Source organism: Conger conger, chromosome 9 (assembly GCF_963514075.1).
Source record: "Conger conger chromosome 9, fConCon1.1, whole genome shotgun sequence".
Classification (NCBI taxonomy): domain Eukaryota; kingdom Metazoa; phylum Chordata; class Actinopteri; order Anguilliformes; family Congridae; genus Conger; species Conger conger.
This window is the reverse complement of record NC_083768.1, coordinates 32676943-32699497: the sequence shown is the minus strand read 5'-3', so window position 1 is coordinate 32699497 and position 22555 is coordinate 32676943. Positions and strand designations below refer to the sequence as shown.

Here is a 22555-nt window from a genome sequence, read left to right as displayed (position 1 = left end):
GTGCGTGTTTTGTGCCTGTGTGAGTGTGCATGTGTGCAGACATGTGTGTGGACGTGTGTGTGCACACGTGTGCTTATGTGTGTGTGTGTGTGTGTGTGTGTGTGCATGCACCCCTGTTCAGGGGGCTGACTCACCAGCGCACTTGGTCCGGGCTCGGAGTGGGGGCCCCGGGGCCCCGGTGCCTCCCTCCAGAGGCCGGGTGAGCAGGACCCTGATCTCGTACTCAGTGTCGGGGTCCAGGTGGCCGATCTTGTGGGTGGTCTTGTCCACGGCCTGCAGGTCATACATGGGCCCAGAGACCATGCGGTACTCCACCTCCCTCTCCATGATGGGGCCATCCCCGTTGATGGAGTTGGCGTTGAGCTGGATCCAGAGGTAGGTAGCGCCCACTGCAATCAGTTGCGGGGGTGCGATCGGGACCGGAGGTTCTGGCAAACGTTTCAAAACTGTTAGAACCTCTCGCCTAGCATTCATGAGACACAAAAGAGTTTCTCTTCTTACAACAACACAAACCAGAACAGCAAAAAAAATTAATTTAAGCTACAAATTTACTGAAATGCATAGAGCAATTGGACTGTACTTTTCTTTTGCTGCTGTAAAAAATCAAATGAATCCACTAATGGCTTATAAAAACGACATGAATGATAAATGTCGGAATTCCTAAACGTGTCAACACCAATCATGTAACTTCCATGAAAAAAAACATATATTTGATCTGATGGAAGGATAGGATATCCCTACACTCATACATTCAGATGAGGATACATTTCATTTTTCATATTACAGTAATTATTTAGCCGTGTATGGAGGGTTTACACAAATCTGAGGCGAGAGGGTTGTCTGTGATGGAAACCCCTGTCATGGAGGACGTGTCAAAGGTTTCAAGTAAAACCAATTAATTTTTGGCAGTATTCCAACTGGAAGTGGCCTTGAGTGTGTTATTCCTGCGCCCAGTGGCCTCGCTCCATTTCTCCCATGACCCATTTATCACAAACTGCTACACCCAGCGCTTTGTCTCAGAACAAAACTCAGGGATAATGACCCATTAGAGCTAAAAAATCAATTAAGCAAAATTGTAGAAATAAAACACATTTCCCTCTGTTATGTAAATCAGCAACCGTCCTACGTTCCCCGCGCGCCTGCGTTCTGCCTGTAAATGATCTTTTCTGTTTGTTTCGGGCCGCGTTTCTTTGTCTTGTAAATGTCTGGACCGCAATTACCGGGGGATGTGGTTTGCGGGGAAATGAAAGGCGGGAGATGATCTCATTCCGCGCCCGCACTGTCATCTGATCTCATCGCTGTCTCCTTCTACACTGTCACCTTCCTGCTCTCCTGAATCCTCTGCCCCTTCCCGAGCTGCCACTTCAGGCTGTCTCTCACAGAATGAAAGAGCAAGGAGCGGGGGAGGAGGGGGGGCAGCAGCTATAACAAATAGGTATGAGGCTACATAACAGCTTCGATGCTGTGTGTGTGTGTGTGTGTGTGCGTGTGTCTGAGGGTGTGTGTGTGTCTGAGGATGTGTGTGCGTGTCTGTGTGTGTGTGCATGCGAGTGCGTGTGTGTGTGTCTGAGGATGTGTGTGTGTGCGCATGTGTGTGTGTCTGAGGGTGTGTGTGTGTCTGTGTGTGTGCGCACGTGTGTGCGCATGTGTATGTCTCTGAGTGTGTGTGCGTTTGTGTCTGAGTGTGTGTGTGTGTGTGTGTGTGTGTTTTTGAGTGTGTGAGTCAGTGGTTGGGGGGCTTCAATATGCATTGAATAAAATTCCACTAATTGTTTCCCTTTTCTCCAAATGTCAAAAGCATAAGGTAAGGGATAGAAAATGAAGTTTTCAGGGAGTTGAAATGTTTCTGTTGTTGTGGTTACATCCAAATGCTGATGAAAAAGAAGCAATTGTTCCACAGGCTACCTGGTGCAACGGTTCCCTGGTCATGATTTTCTGGTTCACCGAGGATTGTTTTAATGAGTTTCTATTAATATCTTATCTTTGTAATGACACCAAGAGGTTAAGACGAAGAGCTCGGCAAAACAGAAATAACCCTGACAGCCTTGGAGTTTTATTGGCTCTCGTTTAAGGGAAAGGATATTGATTTAAAGCGTACAGAGAGACTATAAGGGCTGTGGCAATAGACTGTTTGTCGTATTTATTCTGACATTCAGCCACATGGGTGAAGCACAATTCACGGCTTGTGTCACTTTTATAAATCGACAAGACCGCGGTGTCATTCTGCGCCCGGCGTCCTCTGTTTCTACCTGCCACCCGCACCCTGTGCTCATCAATTTTATAAAAGGATGTGAAAACGTGGAATGTTAACCTCCTTCACAGTCCTGCATCAATTGTGAACCCCCCCCCTGAAGATAACTAAGTGAATTACACTAAAAGCACAAATACGACAGAATAATGCTATTAGCCACCTGAACGCTGGTAATTAGGCCCTTGTGGAAATGAATCGAGTTGCTTTTGAGACGGAGGTCCCCCCCCCCCAGAAGCTCTGGATGAAGGTCGCGGAGTCTACAGATGGCCATCCCGCCTGACCTCAGCCGATGGCCCCCAAACCCATGACTAATCCCAGTCTTCCTCTCTGCACAGTAAAACATCACCTCCCCTGAACTCCCCTAATCCCACGCGCCTCCCAGACGACGCGGTCGTGCCGTCTGCCCCTCGCAGTAAGCCTCGGCACCCGCGTGCGTCCGGGGAAAGTGCCTTATATCCCCACACTGTGAACCCGAATCCCCCACTCGGACAGGGAGGGGCAGCAGGTCTCACACAGGTCACATGCCCCAGATAAAGCGCCGTTTCAATTCGGCAGGCCTGACGCTTTTAAAAGCGGAACTTCTGCAGTTCTGTCAGATGCTGCGAGGAGCGGCCATTTTAATTCAGCGAAGCGCCCCCCGGGCCCCTGCTGGTGTGGAGAGAGAGCGCACGGGCTGGGTCTCGGGGCCACTTGATCGATCCCCCTCTGTTCCGCCGGCGTTCCATGATGCATAACGTGATGCGAACACAAAGGCCGCCGCATTCGATCTAACAGCGTGTGACACGCTGCGCCTCGTCTCTCCCCAACAGCCGCTGATTGCCTATTGTGACTTCAACAACCCCAACTGTTCAACTGGATGGCCGTGTTTATTTCCAGGGCTTTGTGCTGGCATCAGACGTGAGACACGCTAAAGCTAATTACCGGTGTTGCTATTATGTACGATTACGCTGACAGCAGCACATCACAGCTTGGGCGAACGGCACGACCACATCTTGCGCTGGAGACGCACACATAACAGGAATAAACGCGCAAAGCGGAAAAAAAAAAGTAAGATAAAAATGACAACATTTGGCAACATGAGATAGTAAAAAAGGCTTTGAAATGCACAGCCTGCATCCCTGTGGCAGAGAAATGGGCCAGATAAGCGCATTTTCACAGAAGGTGCGTGCGCGGTAAAGGTGTTTATCGTTTCTCATCCCCCGGCAGGCGACGACGGAGGCACGTGGTGCGCCCGCGCTGAGTCGTTCGGCCGCGCTCCGATTCAGACGCGGGGGTCACTGCGCAGCTGTTGCCATGGAGCCGACCCCGACGCCGTGGGGCGGACCTCACAGCCGGACAGACTGGAGACAGCTGTGTCCTGTCCAGCTACTGCACCTGCTGACCGCGCCTCCCCCCCCCCCCCCCATCCCCACACAATCGAGCCTCACGCCAAACTCATCCCTCACCTCAGTTATATTTAGTTTTGTTGTTACCACAGGCCTTCCTTCTCGCCGGTCTGGTATCCAGCGTGTCGCGGCGTTAAGTCGCAAAGCCTCCTCATTATGCCTTCCCCCTGGCTAATTGGGGCTTCCCCGCCCAGAACTGATCCGCTTCGGATTTAAGGAGACGAACGACGAACCCTTCCCTTTGATACTGGCCGTGTTTTCTCATTAGCGGTGACACAGGAACGCCATCCGTCTCACCTCCCCCTTTCGCCACCCTACAGAGCTCCCACAGAGAGACTTCAGGTGACTGGTACCCAAGGCAGCACCGGGGGTGCGTTGACTGGGAGTAATTATCATCTGAAGGCCTTCCTGGGGTCTCGGAGAGTGCTTGTGTTTGTGATGCCAGTGGGGCCCCTATGTTTTTTTAAGTGGCTGCCCATAACGTGCTGAAATGCAGACAGAGGGACTGTATCCGTGGGTCATGGCTAACCTGGCATTCTCTCACCTCCAGTTTGAGGAAAGCCAGAATATCTTAACAGGTATCTGAGTAAGAGCTTGCGATGCTGTTACATTATACAGAATAACCCTGCGGGGGCACTCCAACGAGGATGGGAGCAGGTGTTCCCTGAACACAGCCTGTCTGATGTGCTAATGAAAATCCTCAAAAGGGTTAACACTAAAACGCAGCAGGCTTTGTACAGACATACGGAGCTTCCTGGGCAAACATACATTCCGTTGATGATAGAAATAAGATATAGATTTTTCTGTGTAGTTTTATAAGAGCTTGGTTCCCGGCAAGGGTCGAGGGTCACCCCTATTAACCTAGAGGCTGACTGCATTCTGGGTACATTCATGGGCACCTCCTCCTGAATCACCTTGAAGCTACACTAAAGCTCAGAAATCCTGCCTAATCTTTATCTAATGCAAGAAACTCATAATCAAAGATGCAAGCAGTCAAAACTACATTCATATTGCCACAAAGATTAAAACATATTTCAAAGTAAAACTGCTAAGATGAAAAAACATAAAATGGCCAATTTCACAGGGAATTAGACCTCCTTCCAATTACAGTATTGAAAATGCACAGCCTCCTTAAAGCTAATCTCAAATTATAACGCATAATCTGACAGCGAGATGGTGGTGAGGCAAGTCCCTACTCAGGGAAATTGTCTTCTTAAAGTGTTCAGTGCTTTACCTTACAATTATCATTAACATGCATATTTAATTGGAGCTTGAAATGAAATGCTGAAATTCTGATTTGCCAACGAACATCAGCGTTCCATCTTTTTGCTAGATTTAACAAGAACGCACGCTACTGGTCTTTCTGGCCGACAGCCACCATGAAACAGTCTGTTCCGCAGAGTGCTCTGTAAGATTTGTTTCCCGGATCCTGATGAGTCGAGCTGCGGCGAGTTGGATCTGAAAGGGTTAAGTCTCCGGGTGGCCCCGCGTCGGGTCGTTTCAGAATGATTGACAGACCTCTATCAGACCGGCCGGGATTAAGCTTCTCAATCACACGCGGCCCCGAGACAAAGAAACAGCCGGACTGTAAATTCAGCTCGCCGCGCGGCAGAGAAAATTGAGGAGCGGACAGAGGGAAGGCCACCGCGGCCGTCTGCAGGCTGTAAGAACACGGAGCGCTGGGAGATTTAGGCCTAACTGGCACCATAAATCCACGGCAAACGAGAGGCGAAGTCGGGTGCTGACATCGCGGCAGCCTTAAAACTATATCAGTTACACCGACCGCCTTTTCTTTTATCATCTTTGGGTCAGATTGCTATTAATTCAAGGACAGCCTTATAGCAGAAAGACACTGCTGAGAATAAGGCCCATAAAACGAACACAGTACGCTGGACTGTACGTAGTCTCCGCTGCACTGCGAAGGACACCGCTAACATCGCACAGAAGACCGTGTACTCTGCACTTCGCAGCAGTACTCTGGGAAGGGAAAAGAAGCAGAAAGGAGCCTCCAGAGGAGCAGTGCTTACGTTTTATGGTCAGCAGGGCGTAGTTGGACACCCCGACACCGCGGCCCGAGTGGACAATGCAGCGGTAGTGACCTTGGTCGCCCTTGGTGGTGTTCTCCACGTCGAATGTGCCGATGAACCGCCGGTTGTTCCAGGGCTTGGTGGCTTTCATGGGTGCCTCCCGACCTTCCGTCCCCTGATACAGAGAGGACCACATTACCCAGCAGCCTTGAAAAGCTACCATCACAATACCCATAGCCCCCCTGACATTTATCACGCTCACAAGCATGGGAGCCTATGTATCAAAAGGGCTATAATTCTTCACCTGATAGGGATATAAATAGTGGCAGTCTGCACTTTAACCTTACTGTATATTCATGTTTCATTTCAAATCCAATGTGCTGGAGTTCAATAAAAAGGCAAATTGTTTTACAGTCCAAATACTTATGGACTGCACTGCATATCACACACACATTGACATGAACGCACACACAGACACATTAACATGTAAATTTGTACACAAATAAGCGCACACAGACACACACACACACACGCCACTGATTAGGAAATTCCAAAGGTTTGTTATAGTGAAGCAGCATACTGCCAGACATCTCTCCATCACCAGGGGAACATGCTGATGCTAATGAAGATTTTCGGTAATAAGAATCTCAAATAATCCCTTAACAACCCAAACAGGAAATTGCCCATTTACAGCAAAAGTATCAGAATCTGAATTTCACAACAGTGCAAAACATCTAATTTTAACAGACAGTGTAGTCTCACTGTGTGCATACCAATGTGCATGTATACATAGTTGCGGGTGCATATATATAACAGCATGTGCGTGGGTGTGTACAGTATTTGTGTTGGTTTCTGGAGTGTGTAGATGCATGCGTGTGTTTTTTTGTGCATGCATATAAATGCATGAGCATGTGCTCGCTGATTGTGGGTACATAAATGCATCTGTGTGTGTGTGTTTGTGTGTGCACATACATGCGCGTGTGGAGGTGTGTGTAAGTGTGTGTTTGTGTGTATGTATGTATGTGTGCGTGTGTATGTATGTATGTATGTGTGTGTGTGTGTCTGTGGAGTATGAGTTTCCTGGTCCCCGGTTTGATAGGAAGTACGGAAGCGTGCAGCAGTGCTGGCGAACAGCAGGTAAGGGCTTTATGAGCTCTGCCGCGTGCCGTCCCCAGACCTCACACAGCTGTCACACCGCTCAGCGGGCAGATGGGGGACAGTCCTTCATCCCGTATATTTCTTTATCACCGTCACCGGGGGACTTCGCTTAATGTTTGTGTTTCATCTCCTCGGCTAATGAGGACGCGTTCGTTAAAATGACAAACGATCTCGTCCAGAACCTGGCTTGCCGTTGAGCGTGCTCACGATGATGACGAAACTGTCGATGCGTACGAGTGTAGCGTACTACGGAGCGGCACAGAGACCGAGGAGCCCTACAAGTGAGCGGGAAGTAAACAATCTACATTACTTAACCTAAACTGCTACAGGGTATATGTAGTTGTATAAATGGGTATGATGTAAAAAGAAACCAATGTATGTAATTCCTGGATAGAGTAGGTGTGTTAAGCAGAGAGATAATATTAGCAAACATGCTGCCTCGGTTAAGAAAATGAAAGCTTATAGCCGAGTGTTCGGACAGACGCAGGAAGTGTTTATGCCTGAGTACAGCAGTCACAAGATGGCCAATGCCTAGCATTGTGTAAACGGGGGGAGTCAGTGAATGTTACTGGTTAAATGTCACAGATAAATTAATGACACAAACGGCATCTACAAGTACCCTCTCCATTGCGCACCTTTGGTGAAGCTTCCAGAAAGTTCTATTCACTACCCCTTAGATATACAAGTGCAGTTACTGTACATATAATCACAACAATTCAACTCTGCCTAAAATGAAACAGCTCCTTTCAAAGTACAGTGAATTGCTTCATCTTGTGTGGTGGTGAAGGACAGGTAGTGGAACTCACCTGTAACCACAGGTTGAAGTTCTCTCTGTGGTGTCCATTGACTGTGCAGTGGAAAGTAGCAGTTTGCCCAGCGTTGACCTCCACACCCTTTATCTGAAGAAAGTGTGGAGTATTCACTGTGAAATAAGGGGTGGAAAAATAGCATTATTAATTCAACCCACTATTTCTGTTCAATTTTCGGATGAATAATGCACAACCACCACAGTTTATGTTGGGATAAAGTTGCTAATTTTAACGATTTATTTCAAAATATTTCAGTTCTAAGCTGAGTAATGAGCTTCCTCTTGGTCACATGGATGTTTGACAGTTTGATCACCAACTTATTTATGAAATAGTGAGAATGTCTGAACAGAGCTGAAAATGATGAGGGTAATTTTCCCCTCTCCATTTTTGAGGGAGGTGAGGAAGGGGTAAGAGGGGGTACCCTGCCAAATCACTCCCATCATAACTGTGCAAGTGGGGCTGCCTTCCCAATTTGGGCTGATCCAGCTTTGTGGAATATCCCCAAATCACAGCTTTGTGGAGGTTAACTTACTGACTAACTGGGCGAAATATTGTGGAGCGACAAACATTACATTATGTAATTAATCACACCTTTGAAACTATGTGCGGCATCTTTCTTAACCCTGTTGAAGCCGCACCTGATTGCTTTCTGTCATTTCAGGAGTTAACCCCTCTGCGCCATTTTGCTTGCACATGGGAACAAAAACTTGAGAGTGACTTTCGTTTTTCAATCTCACAAATCAAATTCTCCATTTCTGCCTGACAGAATGTTATATTCAGGAGTCTTTGAGCCACAAAGGACAGCTCTCGAGCTTCAATCAGGAGATGGACCCCATACACGGGCTTTCTAGGCTTCTTTGGGCAGTGTTTTCAATTAGAAGAGCCACAGAAAGAGGTCAGAAGGTAACACAATAAGCCTCTGTGAAATATTTCAGCTTGGAAATACAATTTCAGGATACAGAAGAAAGGCTCAACCTCGCGGCTAAAGAACGGCAAAATGCCAAGGGAGGTCTGGAAATACTGAACTCCCAACTCCTACCGTTTCTCACCCAATGCAACTCAGAAAATCATTATTTTGAAAAAAGACTGTTTGCTTCCTGGGCGTACGAAGGTGGTCAGCCACTACAAATATAAGCTACTCTGCATGTCCTGAATACATTGAGTTGTTTGTGTTCTTCCTAATTGGCAGTCGAACCAACAACAAGGAAGACGAGGAATCTAGGTCAATATGCATTTATAACGGAAGGTGGGATCGCAGCTTAGGATGAAAGTCCATGCTAATCAACTCATGGAGTCGTTTTTTTAATTACTTTCCGCATCTTCAGTAAAAGCAGGCCACTGCGACCTTGATTTGATACCCCAGACTACCTCCCATGTGCCACGCTGTGCAGTTGGAAACTCAAATGCTTGTTTCATAGCTTAGTCTAATGAGTCTTCCTCCTGGTCTTTAATCTTTTTTAATTATGTGCTTGAGGAATACATTATATTAGTGTCACCTGTCCGTTATTCTCAGTTCATTCACTCATTTTGCCAAGGAAATTCAATCATTTCATCAATATTTACTGTAAACATGTTTCATGTATGGAATATATTGACTGTAAAGAGTATATATAATACGGTAAATTTAAAGATTATATCAATGCAAATATTATATTTCATATTAGGGGTATATGTACTGTAAAAAGTATATACAATGAAGAATCTGACCTTGATTCATAACTACCTATACAGCTATAATTCTATGACAATGTTGTGAGGGTCAGAAAAATTTGCATTTTAATCTGCCGATATAAGCATTTTATAAGATATAAGACTGGGATATCAGTCATCATATTTTAATATTTGAAAACCTTTGATATTTGTTCTTTCAAGCTGAAGGCTTTTCCCACTGAATTTGCATTTGCCCATGATGACCCATAGTGTGTTTATTGATAACTAATATACACTCACTGAGCAGTTTATTAGGTAGACCTCTACACCGGCTTAATTAGCTTAAATAGTTAATGCAAATATTTAATCAGCCAATCATGTGGCAGCAAATAAAGGCATAAAAGCACGCAGGCATGGTCAAGAGGTTCAGCTCTTTTTCAGGCCAAATGTCAGAATGGGACATTCTTTTTAAATAACAACAGGGTTGTTTGAATATCTCAAACTGCTGATCTCCTGGGATTTTCACATACAACAGTATCTAGTGTTTTCAGAGAATGGTGCAAAAAAGGCGTTATTAATGAGAGAGGTCAGAGGAGAAGGGCCAGACTGGTCAAAGTTGATAGGACGGTTACAGTAATGCACATAACCACATATTACAATAGTGGTATGCAGATGAGCATCTTCTGAACACACACCGTGTCAAACCTCGTAAGTGGACAGGCTACAGCAGAAGACCAATAAGTCAAAATACCTAATAAAGTGCTCACTGAGTGTAAATTGATGTAATGGGTTGAGAGCATACTATTTCGGCAGGGGAGGGTAGAAATTAAGATTGAACTAATATTCCAGTCATATTTCTTGAACTGAATTTGAAAGCATAACTTTCAAAAGGGTCATTCAAGGGTCATTCGGCATACAGTAATTTGTCACCAGGCTTGGCTGGCCATTTGAGCCTGTTTACTCAGAGGAACAGTATTTCAGACATGTTTGTTTTTACTGAAACGCACACTGCGCCAGCTGCAGGGGTGTTTCAGACGGCGGGTCAGGTTTCTGGACCTGCGTTTTAAAAATGCGCCGCTGCCAGTCGTATTTACGCGAGCGACCTCCGAGTTTGCCGAGGAACGCGTCACCTGGCTCTGCTGTATGCAGGCACTCGCGCTCAGGCTGCCCCCTCTCCGCATTAAATGCTGCAGGCATCGCCAAGCGACGGAGCAGAGGCCGGGGTTCAGAGGAAGGGAACAGAGAACACCGCGGAGTCATCGGTGCTCTCGATCCACTGCTGAGGGATTTTTTGTTTGTCGGCTTAACACAGCAATATGCTGTTATGCTCGTTCTGTTTAAGGGCATTAGCATTGCTTACACACGCTGAAGCACCCACGCTCACATTCACGGGCGTACGCAAATGAGACCGCAAGAACACACGCACATGTATCTCACACGCGCGGACGTACAGACACGCACACACTCATGCACACGAACACTCGCTTATGCATACACGCACACGCTCATGCGCACAAACCCACATACACACACAAATCCGAGCTGAATACATTTGAATGAATGAAGATGCTGAAGGAAGAAGATTTGCACATGCATGTTGGAGCCCCTCAGTCTTTCTTATTTTTATTTCCCATATTTTTCATGAGGAAGCTCTAAAAGAGGTGCTTTGGCAGTGAAATGTGTGGCTCGTTCTCCATCTATAAATATCATGCTGGGGAATATTGTGGATTTCTGGCACTGAAAGGCCAGCCATTTGCAGGGCAGTGGAGAGATATGATTCTATTCTGAGGTGTCAGGTTAAGGATGTGGACACTTGACATGCTCCTTATCAGCAGACCGAGGTGATATATGGATACTAATTACATATTTTGTATCTGAATACTGCATTGATTTACAGTGCTTGAAGTTCTTGCAAATAAATTATTTCTATTTGAAGCATTTGAAAATATTTTCTTGAGAAACCAAATACTATTTGAAGTACAAATACATTTCAAATACTTTTATCTAATACAGTGCTCAAGAATGTAGCAGGCTTTATAAAAATGTCTATCAGTGAGTAGGCTCCACTCACTGCCAGAAAAAGGGATGCTGTAGCTCAATGTTGATTGAGCACACCTGGCATTAATCAGCCAATTAAGGCTGCTCTATAAAGTGCCAGTTCGAGCACGCTGTGTATTGACCTGCCTTGTGTTTTGACCCCTGTTTGGTTCAGAATCGCTTCTGGTTGCCGACCCTTCTGAAAGCTTACTGGTTATGATTCAAATTAAGCCCGCTTTTTTGTTTGTATCATGGCACATGTGAGATATAGGATTCTTGAGCACCATGACCTGCAAGGAAACCTTAATGTTTCTTGCAGACATTGGAGTCACCGGGGACCCCAGCCAGAAAATGTAAAGTGGGAGATATGTTTGTTTGAATGTTTAATTCAAACATTTGTCCTGTGTATCTATGATTGATGTTTTATTTTACACAACATTTTTGTCAAATATACATGAAATTTCAAATTGTCAAATCCACTGATGAAATGTATATTTTAACTGTCACCAATGCAAAGCACCGACCACGTCTTTAGTTGCAACTAGGGGCAGGTCGGCTAACTGAGTGAGCAGGAGACTGAGTAAGTTTGTGAGACTGTGGATCCGTATAGTGCTTTGCATCTAAAAACATCATGGAGTCAAAAATGGCCCCACATACAGTAGGCATTGAAGGGTTAAAGGTACTGAGATTATTTTCAATTAAATAATTAAACTATTTGTACCATGTTCATATTTGCTATTTAACTGCTTTCAAAGAAGTCAATTCAAATACATTTACTTCAAAACACAAAAAAAAATCAAATACTATTTTGTGAATAATTATTTCCCAAATAATGAAAATAAAAAGTCTTTAAAATTCCATGAAATATTTGAAATGGGCTATGTTTGCTTCTCAGCCCTCCTGTATGTGGGACGAGAAGGACTTACTGCACTGATGGCCTTGCAGGACCACATCCTTGATGGCAAACAGGCCTCGCTGTCCTGAGGTCACCACTTCAAACACCATCTGTGGAGGAGAAAGGAAGAGGAGTGATAAAGGTCCACTAGTTCTCATGTTGGCAGAGGGAGACACGCCCATTGCCCAAACAGGGGTCCTGTGTCAAGGTGGTTATAGGATTTCCCATTTTCTTCTAAAACTGAAACCTTATTAATGCGATGGACATTCTGCAAGGCCCCCAATCTGGGTACTCAGCAGTGGAAAGTAAAACTTGAGAGCTCTCTGAGGTCAAGGGGTCCACTTGAGTCTGGGAGACCTCAAGTTCAGCTTTCGTGTCACATTTAATGGCGCTTAATTATGATGGTGAAACCATCGAAATGAGTCGTTTTCATGTGAAAAGTCAAGTGGACTGAACCTAATCTGAAGAATGTCCAGTGACCATTTCCACAGCTGCACAGTAACACATGACAATGACACTGAGGATGTTTCATTTTCACCTATCTATCTGGTAAGACGTTAAAACTAATTGTGGAATCTGTAAATATAACCATAAAACACCTGTATCCATCAAAACATTTTCAGCCTGCTTCATATAAATAGTCTCATCATGCCATGTATTTCATCATCGGACGGTTATTTTTGCAGATAGCATACACTGAACCCTTACCAATGAAACTCAGAAAAGCAGCTTACCCAAAGCAATAACAGCAATACTTCATACAGGCTTTAAACCGGCAGCCTACTATCCCCAAGCAATAAAGCTTGGGAAATGAGCTGGACTTCCATTTGAGACCTTGTGTACAATTTCCCTTAAGTAAAGTTGCGGTGGATATTTCCCAGGATTCATTGCTCTGGTCCACCAACAGAAACATCAGACGCATCACTTCAGAGTCTGACTGGTTTGACTTCCAAGAAAAATGTGTCTCCTTTTAGGTCAGGATTAAACTGGCTAAAAGGCAGCCTTCCTTTTCTTCTCCAGACAGGGTTTTGGCGGCACGCCACAACATACGGTTTTCATCAGCCACTGCGGATGGCAGGAAAGGGGCCCGGGTTTGATACCCACGTTCCCATGATCCTCGCTTCGTCTGTGACACGCTTTGAGTGCTGAGAAGATCCAGACGCACAGACCCTCCAGGAGGCCCTCCCCAGCACGGAAAAGTTTGGTGACTCCAGCACAACGCTTGGGTGGACCGCTGACATAAAGCGTCCGTGCGTTCCCCCTGTCTGATCAGAGCATGGGGATTACCATCAGCTTTCGGCGGTGACCCTAAAATTGCCATGGTAAGCCCTCAGTCCCTGCTAACCACAGCGCTATCGACCACCTCCACACACACAGATCTGTGACTGTGAAATGTGTACTGGGTAACTGGATACACACAAGTTCAGCATTCATATCACATTTTTCAATGGCACAATGGCATTTAATCTTTAATCAGGTAACAGGGAGTCATTTAAACAGCTTCCTTCCTGCGGTCTGACACGTTGGTTCAGCCCAAATCTTTAACTCGCGCTCCAGAGCTAATCCTAATTCACTATTAGGATGGGGTCTTTCCGCATCTTCAGCTGTCCATAAAGTTTTATATAATAAAAAATGAGGGTACGGCTATGGCGGGAAACGGATTAAGCATTACTCTAGTGGAACCATTTAATAATGGGAGGTTCTCCTGTTATGCTTCAGAGCTTCATTCTTGTTCAAATAAACAAGCTCAGAGGCCTTACACTGCTGAAATTGCTAATGTTCAATACAAATTTATACTGTTTCAACATCATATATTGCATAAATTAAATCAGATAACTGCAGAAACACACTCCCCAGCTTGCTATTTATCACACACTATGCCAATACATTTATATGGCATAATCAGACTTTTGTAGATGACGTGATCATAAAGTAATTAGCACACGCACAAATACTGTACCTTATTTTAGATCTGAAGAGACAAAAAAAGCTAGACTGTAATTAGAGGACAAAGTAATCTTCAAGTACCAGGTGGATTCATTTTGACAAACACTTAACATACCATGCAATTACATATGCCTATAATTAGCTGTACAATGCTAATTAGATATAGTTTCAAGATTCTCACTTCTATTGGTTAAGTAGGTGAGTCATTCAAAAAGCACAACCACCATCTTCCCAAATTATCATTGGAACTATTTAGTATAGAAAATGCCTAATTTTCAGATTGTCATTCATCAAAATATCATACTAACCAAATGACACTGTCATCCATTCCAAATGAAGGAGAAAAAGGATAAAGAATAATACTCTATGGTAACTATAGAACTTAATACTTCATTAAATGGATAAGTGAACAATTGGATCCATACAACATTGCATTTTTAAGTATGTTCTATAGCAAAATTGACACATCCAATAATAACGAAGCGTCAAAAACCTTTTCTGTCCAGGTAAATTATTTCTAAGTTTGAAAATGCACTTTATTGCATGTGCATTTTATTTCAGCTCACAGAGTTAGGTTAACATTCCATCAGTATCCAGGGGAACAGGTGGTATTTTCAATATTTGCTTACAATTTTATGAATCACTTTAGCAATGTGTTAACTTTAAAATGGGCCTGTTTCCAAGGGAATATAGGTGGCTATGACACCCTGAAAAAAACAATGCTCCTGAATCAGAAAGCCCTAAGGGCACTGTGTGAGTCCTTATACCACAGAAACACTGAGAATGACTTATGATGATTCATCCCTCTTCATCTTTAAGATTTGCTGATACATTTCAGCATAGTCTGAACACAAAATAATCTGCTATTATGTTATTTTTTCTGACAGTTTAAATGAAAAAATTTTGAGAAACGTATTTAGTTCATTATCAATTTAATTTATAAAAGGTTGGGTTCAAAGAACAAATCATGGTCATAATCAGCTGGATTTTTATTTATTTATTATTTCTTTTCTTTTTTTTTTTGGGGGGGGGGGGATCTGCAAAGATTTTCCACAACGGGAAATTCTCCTACACCAGCACTATTACCCCGATTTTAGCTTTCGTGTGCAATTCCAAGAGAAGTAAGCTTAACTTCAGTATCTCGGTGAAAAGAGAGTCTTATTTCAAAAAATACCCAAAAGTACATTTGTTCAAAAAAAGAAATACAATGTACAGTGTTGAGCAGCATAACGTGCTCCGACAGCAGCCAGGACAAGTGATAGGTAGGAGAACTGGAGAAAACCTCTTAGAGATAGTAAAATACAAAAGTATTGTTTTGGTTCTGTACTCTATCACACTTGAATTGAAATAAAACAATGACTATGAGGTTAAAGTACAGTTCATTCATATGGGGTGATCCCAGTAGGAATTACAGTTTCATAGTCAACATAAGGACCAAATAAGTATAAATGTCAGGAATGATATTTTATAATATACTGTATTTTATTGTAATCCTAAATCCTAAATACAATGCATGGAATACCCAACTGAGACCTGTTCATTGGCACAGAGAGGACCTAACCGCATTTTTCCCTTCATAACCTCCTATTCAGTGCTGCCATCTCTTCCTCTGCCTCTTAATTTGTGCGTCTCTCATTACCAGTGAGAACTCCTTAAAACAGAAGGACTCCTGTAACTCTCTCTTTCATCCTATCACTGCTCAGGTAGGCTAAGTGTGGGCGATGAAGGCAGCAGCACTGGATAACAAATCCGCTCTTCCTCCTCCTCCTCTTCTCCCCATGCTCTTTGCAGTCTCAAGCAGGGAGGCATAATGGAATAAGTCACTGGTTCAACGGGGGACCAATTTCTCCTTCTCTCTTTTCTTCTCCTTCCCCGGGAGCTGGCTGAGATAGTGCATTCGGCCCCCATGAGGCATGGGAGGCCGAGATATGGGGATCAGGTAGGTGCGGGCTTCTCCTGTCTCTGATTTCTGAACCACAGCCTCCAGGCTGAGCGGGCGTTTCCAAAAACAAGAGTAGGAGGAAGAGCTGGGGGTGCATCCAGCGGACAGTAAACAGGCTTTTCTGCCGTACTGGGAGACTAACAGGGATGGCTGTACTCCCACCAGACCTGGACACAGCAATGGCTGTCACTCACTGAGTCACATGCTCAGTACTAGCCTTGTTTTAAGCTTCCTGCTTCTTTGTTTATGATCCGTGATCATTTTCCTCAGACTCAGCCATTAACTGGTCAGCAGCCACCATACAGTAAAATGAAATCCCAGGTGCCAACAGACACGGGCTTTGATTGACGTTAGTCAGACCTAGCAGCTCTGCTCATGCTCTGCAGCCTCTGGCCCAGCCAGCTCTGCGGACGCAGGTTTTGGTCCTGGGGGTCTTACCTGATAGAAGTTTGGCCAGAAGGTGCTGACGGCCAGTTCTATCTGACCCCAGGTTTGAGTGGCGGGCCCTGAAGCGTTCCACACCGGGACGCCCATCTGCCATCTGTTGTTCTCCTTGATGTAGATGTTGAGGTGGCCCGGGTATGCCCCCTCCCGGCCCGACACCAAGTACTTGAAGAGGACGCAGTGCGTGTCGTTCTCCTTCACCTGGGGGCTGAGGAGCTGGGCTCGTTGCCCCGCGAACCGCTCGGACGTGTTCACCATCATGAAGGCCGAACCTGGGAACCAGGGGAGAAGAGCCGTCAAAATCACCATGGCAACGGTCGCCATGCAAGGCCAGTCACATACTAAAAGACACAATAAACAGCACAGTGACAATTTTCTGAATTCAGTAAACTTTTGCCCTTTATTAAGACTGAGAAATAATGCACGATTTTCCCTTTCATAAACACAATTAAAACAGTATAATAACTACTATTATAGCTACTATAATGCTATATTTATTCTTAATTGAGAGATGCAGTAAAAAAAAAAAAAACATTATATGTGTTCCTTTATAATAAGACGTTCCCTTTTGCACTCACGCTGATGTACATTATTAGTCATGTAGCTAACAAGTGGCTGGCGAGATGTCATACACATAAGCGCCCAAAAAGAGGGTTCCTCTCTCCAGCGTGTTAATGACACACTGCAACACTGAATTTCATCTGCTGCGTGAATCCAGGAAGCCATAACACTACCATTACAGCTTTCTGTTTACACTGTTATGAAAGCCGTTATGCCACCGCGCACAAAACACAAGTGTCAGTACTGTCAGTGTCCGTGATGCTGATTTTACAGTACCGACTAGGAGACAATGGACGCAGACGCGGAGGGTGTGGCTCCAATCATCCACACTGTTAAATGTGTAAATACAACCACCAATCAGAGTGGCTTTAATAACACCATCCCTTTATAATTCCTTGTTATTTTCTGCCTTTGCTACCGAAATGACATCTCGTTTCCTCATCGCGCGGCGGCAGAAATAACAGTGGGAAGGATTTTGTCAAAAGTAATACCAGCTTCAAGGGAAACAATGCAGGGTAGATTTGGCGATTAATCATATAACACTTTTTTTTTCGGTCGGGGAAAAAACAGGATATGTGACGGATGGCATTAAGAAAACAAGCGTGTGGGTTTTTATGTAGCTGGTAGGCGGGGAGGCCCTGCGGAAAGCACCAGGCCTTGGTAATGGAGCAGAACAGAGCCATCAGGAGAATATCAGTCTCACGCTCCCCTTGAGTGACAGGCACCAGGGCTGGCAGAAGGAAAGAGGAACGCATGGGGCTTCATCGCTCCAAGTCTCCCACTACACCCAGCCGCGGCCAAGAACAACTTAAACATATCAGCAACCCATTTACCCTACTACTGACTGCCCTACGCAACCTGACTCATACTGCAGATGAGTAGCACAATGTTTCATGTTGTTTCAGGAGCAATTTCACAACTAGGCTTCCAGAGCACTTCAGGTTATAAGAGTCCTGCTTATTTCCACAATATATTTCTACATCAATGACAGTTTGCATTTTCACATTTCGCAGTTTCAGGAAAAAAATATATGGTTTGAAAATGAACTGCAGGGAAGGGTCCATTTTGTGGGACACACCAGGTCAGAGGTCCATACTGTACTGATTTGAAAAGGCTTGGAGCATTCTACCAAGCACTGGGTTGTATTTTCTCAGGAAATCATCTCAAACACATTTTATAAGGTGAAATGCCATTGCTGGTGAGTGCAATGGAAGTCAGAGATGCCATTACTTTGATAGAGAGGACTGGCTGTGGTCTCCCAACCCCTTCCCACAAAAAGCCCAGCACAAAGCTTCACCTCTGAAACGTATACCATGTGACCCGCACAGACAGAGCGGCCTTCAAACCCAGGCCTCCTGCGGTCACACAGAACAGCTCTCGCTCCTGAAGAGGGCTAATTAAGCGCTCGCCGCGATGTGATGTCACTGTCTGAAGAAGAATCAACTGCACCCCGAGGCCCCCGGCAACAGCTTTAAGGCCGCCATTAACCGATCGCTTCAACAAGTTCTTTTTTCCTCCTGATTCGTGACATGGGAGAAGATAACTTCATAAAGACTCTTCAGAGGGGCGCGCTCAGGCGGGTTTGGAGAAGGCCGGGATGAGAGAACATTAAGCCTGTGTGAAGAATGACCCCCCTGGCCCCCCTTGTGTTAATGAGCCCTGTGCAGCTCTGATTCGCCCAACCCTGCCTTTCCTTCATTAGGCCGAGAATGGACCCTGTCATGGCAACCTGAAGCCCTGCTGGAGGATTTCATTCTTACAGGACAGTTTTTACCCCCTGCTTCTGTTCACATTTAGAAAATAAAACCAGAACCCCAAAATGGTGGGAGGGAAAGAGGGATTTCTGAATGGTGAGGACCAATCTATATCCTGTAGATTCCACACTTTGCAGCCACCTCATGAAGCATGCTCCGCTCTCCAGAAGCATCTACCTCTCACTCCTGAAGCATCTAACTCTCTCTTCTGAAGCATCCAACTCTCTCTTCTGAAGAATCTAACTCTCTCTTGAAGCATCTACTTCTCTCACCTGAAGCATCTACCTCTCTCTCCTGAAGCACGCGCCTCTGTCAATCCCACGTATGTCATTTTAGAAGTGAAGAGTGGGCCCTATACTGTAAGTATGGGAGTGTAAGTATGGGGAATAGAGACAAACCCTGAAATTGAGCATTTGATCTACTCGTGTGGGGAGGGGCAGGGGTGCAGTAAAGCTGTCAGTTTCTGCACCGAACCCTTTCCCACACCGGGCCCTCAGCGGGCCAGTGATTATGATCTGAAGCAGAACTAATGAGCACGTGATAAATCAGGCGTCTGAGGTTTACACAGCGTCTAAATCACTGTGAGGCCAAAGCGATCGCATTTCAACCGTGCTGCCCACTGGTTCAGGCACCCTCTGCGCTCGCTGTGAATGTAATTAGAGGAGAAAAGCGGCGCAACCGCTAGCGTTATATTTCCGAGGCCCTGTCTTAATACGCATTTAAGCGCCGGGTATCCTCCAGGAACGTGCCCGGTCCTGTGGCCCTGGCGGCTTGCATAATTTGGGTTCAGTTGCAGCCCGCGGTGTTCGATACCCCACCCCCCGCCCCCCTCCTCTGTCTCCCTCCTGAACTCTTTGTTGCCCACATTTAACCTCCAGCGCACTGCAGTAATTTGATAATTCATAATAATGATGCTGTTGTTCCGAGGAGTTCCGGCAACTCGGTCAGTCTTTGGGCTCGTTTCCAAGAAGGAGTGGGCTGCAGCCCAGCACGGCGGTTTGTATTCTATCGACCGCCCTCCTCTGTGTAGACCTGGCTGTCTGTTCAAAGGGCCTTTCCTGCTGATGAATGCGGTTGTTGCGTGTCACCGCTGCTGCTAAAGCCATACGAATCCTTACAGCTTAAGATGAGAGGCAGACGCGCTGTTCCGACATTTCGGAGATCCTGGGTACTCCTGATCTATTTTGGGGTGCATGCTGGTGTTCCTGGTCTATTCTGGGGTGCATGTGGGAGCTCCAGGTTCACTTTGGGGTGCATTGCTACAGTCTCTATAATGTATAATAAACTATATACAGTAAATAAGAAAATAAAGTAACATTTGTGAATGCATTTCCTTATGAATGTACAATGAACAGTGGCATCTGAGAAGTACGGTATATGCCTGCAATGTGGCAGGGGGTCACTGAATAAACTGACATACAGTAGGTATTTCTAAAAGGCCTTACTAGCAACAATTGGCTACATTTCTTGTTGACAGAATAATACTCTGGTTTGACAATGGCATCAAAGCAAAAATGTTGTGCTGGTAGTGTGATAAACCAGCGATTTACTACAAAAAACACATGGATTTGAAGAATTGTATAGATAGCAATAAATCATTTATGGACTGAACCTGCTGATCTCATAGCTCAAAATAAAGCAATATGATATTTCATTTATTAATTTACCTCAGTCCCATTCAGATAAGTCATCTCTTTTTCTAAACAAAACCCTGGCTGTCATAATATTGCCATATGGCACTCCAAAAACCTGCATACCCACTGAAAAGCATAAGCAACACTCATAGCAAGCAATGACACCTCATAGCCAACACTCATAGCAAGCAATGACACCTCATAGCCAACACTCATAGAAAGCGTTGACAACTCATAGGCAACACTCATAGAAAGCGTTGAAAACCCATAGTCATAGCCAACACTCATAGAAATAACCCTCTTTTTAGGGGTTATCACTACTACGACTACAAAATTAGGATAATACAGAAGACTATGTGGCATACTCCATAGGGTGGCTGACTGTCAGCCCATACAGTATACAAATCCCCCAGGGATATATGCCCAGCATGGAGCTTTCTGTACTCTCCTCTCTCTCTGTAACCCTCTCTGTCCAACCATAAGAGAAAAAATTTTGTTTACATAAAGATGTGTCCATTCTCCTTCTCATAAAACAAAAAATAAAAAGAATACAGTGTCAGGCTTTGCATAATACTAATCTCTCCCTCACAACACCATTCCTTGGACAACAAATATAAGTCACTATCCTGCTCTCCACCCACATGACGTGACCGTGGAACCTGTCTTCACAACTGCAGTGTAATCTGCAAACTATTTAAAAAAGCAAATTATAATGGGATTGTTTTAGTGCTGTTCTAATGCGCTCAGCACGAAAAATGTTTTTCTCCTCAACAATGAGGCGTTCAGGACCAATTAAGACAAGACAGCTTTTAAAAGCAAGGAGAGGGCTGCCTGCTCGCTTCTGCAAAGGGCACCACTCTGCAATCATGCAAACTGCTCAGAAAAGCGGTTTGCATTATTCCAAATAAAAACGAAGGCCATTTGCAACTTCCATTATGAAGAAGAATCAGCTACGGAGGTGCCACTTAAATGCATGCTGCCTTTCTCACAGCGCTGCACAAAAATGGAGACAAAAATATACAAATTAACTGCAAGATGATGATAACGTTAGCAAAACTATTTTTTGGCTGAAGCCACTAAACGGTCACGCATTGAAACTCTACGAAATGACACACTCCAAGTGTCTCTGAAAGAAGGGCAGTCCAGCTTGCTTTTGTGCCTCCAAGTAAATGCACCATGTAGCTTATTAAGCAAAAACAAAAAGGTGCATATTCTGCACAATAAAGGTCCCGTGGGATTTGTGGTGAATTAAGAAGTGAAATGTTATGGAAAAATCCACAAAAAACAAGAATAAAGGTCAAATCAAAAACTGCTGGTACTGTAAGTTGCACAGGGAAGTTGCTTCAAAAGTGACACACAAAGGTATGCTGGAAAGTAGGCTGCATCTGGTGACTATCCTATGGTATGTAGTAAAAAGATAGGGGGCTTTAGACTGGTATATAGGTGCTGTGGATACATTGTCAAAACACACTTTTCTACTTTTTCAAACAAGAGCCTAGTCTTTACAAGTGAATGTGACTATATCCATATTTTTGTTCATTCGATTTCTTTTCATATATGCAACCTTGGATAGGCTCTCCTTCGTCAATTCTGTGTTGTTAACCCTTCTGGACAACATTGTGTACAAGTTTCCATCCTTTAACAAAGGATTAAATTAATATAACCCTTTTCAGCTTCCATAACCCTCACCCACTCTCCCAGGGACAAGTGAATTACACTCAGCCACACAGTCAATGTAAACCATGACCCACAGATTGGGCCAACATTTACTACAGCTGCAAACACAAAAATATGTTGTGTACATGATGCTTGGAGTATGTATGATGCATGAATGAGGGATCAGACATTGCCTTCATATATGTCTGGTCCTCTTCTGCCAGACAATTGGAGCCTTGCCAATACAGTGGTCTACAAAATTGGTATTCCAACACCAGCAGACTAGGTGAATAATTGGTATTTTCTCAATAATAAGCACAATAATAGTACTTATCCTGTATTTTGAAAAGACCCTGAACATAAGAAAAGAACAAACATTTAAAAAAAGAAACTATGACAGAAAAA

At 44.6% G+C, this 22555-nt stretch overlaps 1 protein-coding gene across 5 annotated transcripts in view; it reads right to left on the bottom strand.

Moving 5' to 3' along the window:
- The window catches only part of LOC133136548 (receptor-type tyrosine-protein phosphatase mu-like), a 191817-nt gene that overhangs the window by 113712 nt on the left and 55550 nt on the right, over positions 1-22555 (bottom strand). For all 5 annotated transcript variants that reach the window (XM_061254133.1, XM_061254134.1, XM_061254135.1 and 2 more), the window contains exons 3-7: positions 16540-16817; positions 12244-12322; positions 7628-7743; positions 5664-5838; positions 135-428 (exon numbers count right to left, since the gene is read on the bottom strand). In XM_061254133.1, coding sequence (XP_061110117.1) covers positions 135-428; positions 5664-5838; positions 7628-7743; positions 12244-12322; positions 16540-16817 — 942 coding nt within the window. The remainder of the gene's footprint in view (positions 1-134; positions 429-5663; positions 5839-7627; positions 7744-12243; positions 12323-16539; positions 16818-22555) is intronic.